The sequence below is a fragment of the Hesperophylax consimilis genome, chromosome 14 (assembly GCF_061612785.1).
Source record: "Hesperophylax consimilis isolate HC1 chromosome 14, BYU_Hcon_1.0, whole genome shotgun sequence".
NCBI lineage: Eukaryota > Metazoa > Arthropoda > Insecta > Trichoptera > Limnephilidae > Hesperophylax > Hesperophylax consimilis.
The window spans coordinates 30511582-30519182 of NC_142849.1; the positions used below are offsets into that span (position 1 = coordinate 30511582).

The 7601-nt window shown below is 30.0% G+C and overlaps 1 protein-coding gene across 1 annotated transcript in view; it reads right to left on the reverse strand.

Annotated features, from left to right (window-relative positions):
• The window catches only part of LOC149418190 (uncharacterized), a 102069-nt gene extending 94782 nt beyond the window's left edge, over positions 1 to 7287 (reverse strand). The window contains exon 1 of the mRNA XM_089639744.1: positions 7078 to 7287. Within this exon, the coding sequence (XP_089495870.1) occupies positions 7078 to 7120 (43 nt within the window). The 5' untranslated portion in view covers positions 7121 to 7287. The remainder of the gene's footprint in view (positions 1 to 7077) is intronic.
• Between the last annotated feature and the right edge of the window lie 314 nt (positions 7288 to 7601).

The window sequence follows — 7601 nt, forward strand, 5'->3', positions numbered from 1 at the left end:
CTCCTTTAGTCATACAAAATCACCCAAATATAGGGATGCCATAGTTCCACTCACTTCAGACTGTAAAAAAGAATCCAAACGTTGCATAAATACATTTTTTACTAAGACTTCGGGATCGTAATCCGCAACCAAATCTATGGAGATTGACAATTCGTAATGTTGTAGGCACCTACTTGTATATCGTTCAAATCTGTGTTTACGCCTCTCTTTCCCATCATTATATTTATTACAATAATAGATTAATCACTTCAACTTCACTTGACATCAAACTATAACATAATATTCATCAGAAATAGAAAATGATGTTAAAAACAGTATATGAGTGTTTGATAAAAGGTATTCTAACAAGCATAGACAATGCAAAACATAATGTACTGATCTCAGTGAATTAGATGTTTACCTAATGACTAAGTATACAATATGTTTAAGTGTTCACATGTTTATATAGTTAATATGTTGCGAGTGAGAATGATGTGGCATTGATCTTGTGGACGACAGAGTTCAGCCAAGCCCGCAGGCCTCAAATGTTCATACGTGATCACCGCTACATGAGACGGCGATTAATAAACGATTCGTGCCATATTAGTTTCGTGATTACATACATCAAGTAGTTTCAAGTATAATAGTAAATGTTGAAGTCAGGAATATGTACAATTAGTAGAGTTTGAAACAATTTTTAGAAAATGCATCTGCAGCAAGTAAAACCGTTAATTATGAACAGAAATATTATTTTTTATGTTAACCCTTTCACACCCGCATTATTTTTTCCACATATATAATGCTTGATAATACCTCATGAAATTATTTGAAAATTTTTGGTATTTAATTTTTTTTTTAGAAATAATTTTACGTTAATTTAGCTTTACATTGGACGTAAGAGGGTATTTTTTTAATAGCAAGGTAAAATAAACATAACACAAAAGTAATACAATTTACTGTTTCATGTCAAAAATGCACATTTACAATGTAGTGATAATCTCTAATTTTATAAACAAATATCATTTGAACTAAAATTCATTCAGAATTAAAGAAATAATCTAGGATAATAATCTTTAAAAATTCGCCATACTAGTCGAAAACATGTCTGTTACTACAAGTGTTAATTTGAATTAACATTGAAATTCATTATTTTTATAAGCAATAATTATTAGCCTGAAACACTCATCCACATTGAAAAATCTCCTGATAAAAGATATATGATGCCAACGGGACTTGAACCCGTGTCCTTTCGATTTCCGGTCGACAGCTCTGACCACTGAGCTATGGCGAATTATCTCTTATCCGCGAAATAATTCAATATATTCTAGTGTTTCATTCATCAATTACTGCTTATTACATTTTTTTCACCTGTAAACAACCAACTTTATTTGGTTCCATGATAACTCAACACAGTGACAATTCAACACACTTTTAAAAAGTGATATAAAGTCATTAGAAACGATGAAAAAAAATTTTTTTTGACCTAACCTAACCTAACCTAACCTTATCTAACCTACATAACCCAGTTAAAAAAGTTTTTGTTTCAGCACTTTCCATGACTTTATATAACTTTTTAAAGATATGCTGAATTATCATTGTGATGATTTATCCGGTAACCCTTTATTTTTGTAGGAAAGGCTTTGTTAGTGCTAAATTTCTCACTAGATGGCGTCGAGACATATGATATCTTCATTTATTGGTGAAATATTTTTGAATTGTCAAATATTACATTTTTTTCACCTGCAAACAACCAACTTTATTTTATATGAGAAAGGCATTGTAAGTGCTAACTCTCTCACTAGATGGCGTCGAGACAAATTGTCTACATTTTTTGGTGAAGATACTTGAACTTGTCAAATATTTATATTTTGTCAATTGTAGCAGTCTTGCCGAAGACTTGCCAAGGAACTAAGGCGGCAAGGAGCCAAAGTGCTGATAAAAACTAATGCAGCGCACTTGAAATTTTTACGGCGCCGTTTGGCTCAGGCCTTGCCATGAATAGAATCATACAACGTTGTTTCGGCATCAACTTTTCGTTTACTTTACATTCTTGCATTATCTCACACACATTTTTTCTATTATTATTGCCATTGAAAAAGTGATTCAAAATGCTTGAGTCGCGATAAAGATGTAAAGAGTAAATTTAAAAACATTTTTAAATTGTGACACACGCGCATTTTAAAACCACACACATTTTGAAAGTATTACTATTAATGTTTACGCCATTTCTAGATACACATTATATTTACAAAACACACGTACAGGCAAGACCGCTGTATTTGGAAGATGATATTGTTGTATTTTCCGTAATTTACAAATACCTTGTCTCCTGCCATCCCTCTCACCGCCCGAACTAAGAGGAGATCCCTTAAGAGGAAGCTACAAGCCAAAAATGTGTATATTCTTGGTATGTTGTAGGTAATAGGCATTAAAATCGCTTGTCATACGGAGTCTAGAAACCTTCGATTTCAAGCAAAAAACTGGTTTTCATTTATTTTATAAATAATTTTATAAGAAATCAAAAAAGTTAATGAGGGGAAACTGTCACAGATAATCTTAGCTACGATACTGTATTTTAAAAAAGTTGTTTCCTGTACGCGTTCATACATTTTTATACATTTTTTAGTAGCTTACATTTATATTATTTATTGAGTAATTTATTTTTTTATTTGTATTCTACTCAAGAAAAACGATAGGAAAACCTTCAATTTATCTAAAGAATATTTTTTGGTATTCATAATATACACCAATTCGTTATAAAGATTAATTAAAATAGTGATTTAAAACTAAGCTTCGCCTTAAGTTTACATATCTGACCGCTGAACGCATAAATTTGCCGACTGCCTTTTCGGCCACAAACTGTCGCATAATAAGATTCTTTATAAAAGCTTAGTAGTAAAATTGATGATCTGCCTAATGTTTTAATACACGACTTACCCTTACATTAATATACTTGTAGATACAAAACCATTTGCAAATTCAACAACAGAATATTTTCGCTGTTCGATGATGGTTAAAATTCAGTAAAAAAATATATGTATCTATTTGCGGATGTTGTTGAAAACAACTTTTCAAAGGGATTGTTATAGTTCAGTTTACATCCTGATATACAGTGGCCTTCAAAAAATATAGAATCTCATTAGCCTTTAACAGTTATTGGACTTAAAGTTAATTACTATTGATAATCCTGCTTAATTATCTATCTGTAAGATACAACTGAAATAAATTATCTCGTATCATCTGTGAGCTGGATAATGAAATCATTTCAATAAATTGAGGAACTAAATTAATAATTTTTGATCATTAAACCAAATGAAATATCCGTAGTGATATGTTTAATAATTAATCGTAAGAATAAAATTAACTTAATGAACATTTGAGGAATTTAAATTATACAGAATTATAAGAAGTCCAGACTATACATACATCAATCGCATCAAACCTCAATCAGTATATATTGAATGTAAATATGAAAAAATGTTACCGTGTTGCAAGTTCCAATCCTCCAAGAGCTGGTATTACAGTATAATTTATAGTGGTTTTCTGCGTTTAGTTTTGGTGTAGCAATTAATTACTGGATACCAAGAAGTATGAAGCGTTTATAAGAATAATGGAATTCTTATGAATTTCAATGACTTCCGTAATTAGGCATGCTTTATGTGTTTTGGGTCTTCCCAAGACTTCAGGAACAAATCCAAAGTAATGCCCTGTTTCGATTAATTGCTAGGCAATTGCCGATTTGGCAGAGTGGCCGAGTTTACATGCTCGAAAATGTTCCCATGTCCTTTAAGAGATATTCCGTTCTGTTTGTCTTGCCATTTGAGTAATATAAATGACTGAGAAGCTCATTAACTATTATTTCTAAACAAGAAAACATTTTGTTTTAAATAAATAATAAATAATTAAAACACAAACATTATTATTTTCGACACTAGTTTCATATGTGATAATTTTGATGTCCAAATTTCGAAGTCCATAAAAAAATCATAATGTCTTCTCTTAAATACACCTAAATTTTTCAATTGTGTTTAAAATAGTTTTATATACTTAGTTAAGTCACGACTCATGACGTGACTAAAGCAAACCATTGTTTTTGTTTTAGTAAAAAAATGGAAATTAAATGGACAATTTTTTGTCACAGTGTGACGCACACTTAAAAGACGATGTTTTAGACAACACTATTCCATTACGATGTATTAAAAACTTCTATTCATAATAATTTTCAGAGTTGAAGGATATATGTTTTTTTCATGGTTTTTAAAAGCAACTGTACTGACTATCGAAATGGTCAATTATCTGGATGATGATTTTAATGCCTTCTTTGTTGCCACGTATACAAGTTATATCTACATAAACATCATATACTTCACCTACTAATAACTTTCACATTAACAATAAAAAAAATTGCGACGGTAAATTTTTCGATTTTTTTTGTGGATTTGTGCCATATTGCACTTTCTTCTTTAGCTATTGGATAGCTTTAAAGTATCAATCTTATTTATCAGGGCAGATGTGTAACAGTAATAACAACATGGCATAATACCCCAAAAATAAATCCTTATAATACTTTTGGCCGTGAAAATCTCAAATCATACCTGATGGTAATATTGCTTTATATATTAATATTAAATTTAATAATAAATATTTTATTATTATTAATCTGTCCTTAGATGTTAGTTACTTCTACAGCATTGTCACATTTTGACTAAACCACGTACATAGAGAAAAGTTAGTATTGCTAATTTATTAAGAATCTCTTCAAACTTTTGGTAATCGGAATAATATTAAAAACGGGATTGCAAGCCGTTTCCTGATAAACTATAGAGTTCCTAATATATCGGAACAAGTGATTATGCACCAGTATTTGCCTTGACATAATGACAAAATGCAAAAGTATTAGGATTTTTATGAACACGGATTCCGACATCTTGATAATTCTCAGTGTTCAGTCGACTGATTTCAATGATTTGTGTTTCGTTTGTAAGTTTTTGTATTATTATAACTGGTAAAATTACAGATAAAATCGACATTTAACCGTAATCCTTAAAATAAAATATATTCAATTCAAATGCAAGTTTTACCATAAACAACGATTACTTTAATTAAAAAATTATAATTGAGTTTCAAAAAGCACGGGGCTATTTATAATGACTTTTTCACTATCAAAAACTCCGTACGAGATACCATATAAATTAATTAGTGAGCAGGTGTAAACATAAAAATTAATCAAATGTGTAATAAAACAATTAAAATAGCAGAAACATCTTTCCATACTCATGGGAAATTCACATTGTTAGTTTTATTCTAAAAACAAGTTAATCTTTTTAGAGTGAATTATTTGTATTCATTAGCTTTATTGCAGATTAGCACATAACACATGTGTGTATTGTCTCATTAAAGAGCAAACCACCGAGCAAAAAATGGATAGTTTCATTAAATGTTAATTAATTGCTAAATACGCGCTAAAACCAGTTAGAAGATGTCAATTTTTTTTTTCAATTGATAATAAATATTCGAGATATTTTTAGGCAATAAATGTCATTTTAAATGGGGTGCACACGGAAAAAATGATCATGTTAAAAAATGATTTTTCGATAAAATATTAGTCATTCAGAATATATGGAGAACACTTGTTCATTCCAATTAAATATCATGACGGAATGCGAAAATATCGGTATCGGCTCTACCACTGAGCTAATGGGACCCTATCCCCCTCGGTCGCTTTTAACTGTATCATACTTCGAATAAGAACTACCAACATTGTAAAAATAAAGACGGTGTTGGTAGTTCTTATTAGCTCAGTGCTAGAGCGGTGTCCCGGCAAGACAAGGGCCCTGGGTTTGAGATGTAGATGTGACCGTATCCTTTTCTGATTTTTCTGTTTCAGATTTTCGTTTAGAAATCGCTAATATTGTGTTCAATAATTACATTAATATATTTACATACAAATAGCTCTACTGGATATTCCAATAGTTGAGACCCTCGGCTAGCAGTTGGTCGGATCAAGTTCGAAAAAGGTTAAAGAATTATAATCCCTTCAACACAGTTTTGTGAAAAGTATCACTCCTTAATTCCATGATACAAAATTATACAATGCTCTACTAAATCAAAAATAAACGGAAAAAATATATTTATAACAAAAGTTAAAACATGGCTGAGGGAACAAAGTGATATTCAACTTACAAACATTATTAAGACGAAGTAAAGACAACTTGAAACTAAATACAAAAGATTCAAAACTACAGGCCGCCTCAAAACAAGAAATCCTAGTGAGGAGGACAGTGAAATAATTTGTTTTAAAGGTTTTTGACAAAAATTGGTTTTAAAGGTTTTTGACAAAAATTGGTTTTAAAGGTTTTTGAAAAAAATTGGTTTTAAAGGTTTTTGAAAAAAATTGGTTTTAAAGGTTTTTGACAAAAATTGATTTTAAATTAATTTGAAATAACCAAATTTGTTTGCAACGATATTTCAAATAAAAAATATCAACACGTTCCTTCATCAGGGTACAAAGAATATTGAAAATTAATATAAAATCATAGACAAACCAACCACAAAGGCGTTAATAAATAAGGTAACAAATAACACTAAAATATAAAGAATCCTTTGATTTAAGATATCGATAATTAATTATAAAAGCGGTGTAAATTAATTTGGTTTTATTATTTTAATTTTATAATTATGTCACAAAGTAATTTTGCAATTATTGAATTGAAGTATAATTGATTTATTTATGATATGTGAAGTTCTGAAAAATAATTTAAATATATACCGTTTTATTATTCGTAAAGCAACAAAAAATCACCTGGTGACGAAGTAATATCAAAAAGCAGCCATGTACAAAGATAAATTAAACGTAATTTAAAAAGGGATCATGATAATTTTTTAAAAGTATCGTCTAATGATTTTTAGGGTTTTTAATTTAAATTGATTTCATTATGATACTTAGTGAAGTGTTGATAAAGAAATTATATTTGTACGATTTTCTTAAGTAACTACACAAAATTATTAACTGATAACCTGGCGATAAAATAACATAAAATATAAAGCAACATGATAAATTAAATGATAGAGGAAATATAATAATATTGTATTACTCACGCAGCACAATGACTCCGAAAAATATATGTCGTTTTAATTCCATTATTTCAAGTCTTCATAAGTAACTGCCAAAATATCCTTTTGCACAAAAACACGAGGATAGAAAGAATTAAAACAAAAAACAATTGATATGTTAATATTAAATTTCTCGGGTTTGTTTACGTTTTCCCGCGCGTTGAGATCTCCGAACCGCGAGTTGCGTGAGACCTTCTCTAGTGAAATCGAGAGCTGTACTGAGTGGATTTCCCACTGGCCGCCACGAGCCAGAGGCCATGTATACTTGTCTACCGCTTGCGAAAATAGAAATGCACATTCATTTTTCACTGAGCGTGGAGAAGTCTCGCTTAAACTCGACCGTTTACATTTCATATGTCTGTAAATTTTTATTTTTTTTAATTTTATTATTTTATGTATTTCTTTATTATCCAAGCAAGCCTGATTTTGACTAGGTGGCTAACTTTGACTATATGGCTAACTTTGGCTAGGCGGCTATCTTTGATTGAGCTTTTATTTATTCTACCATA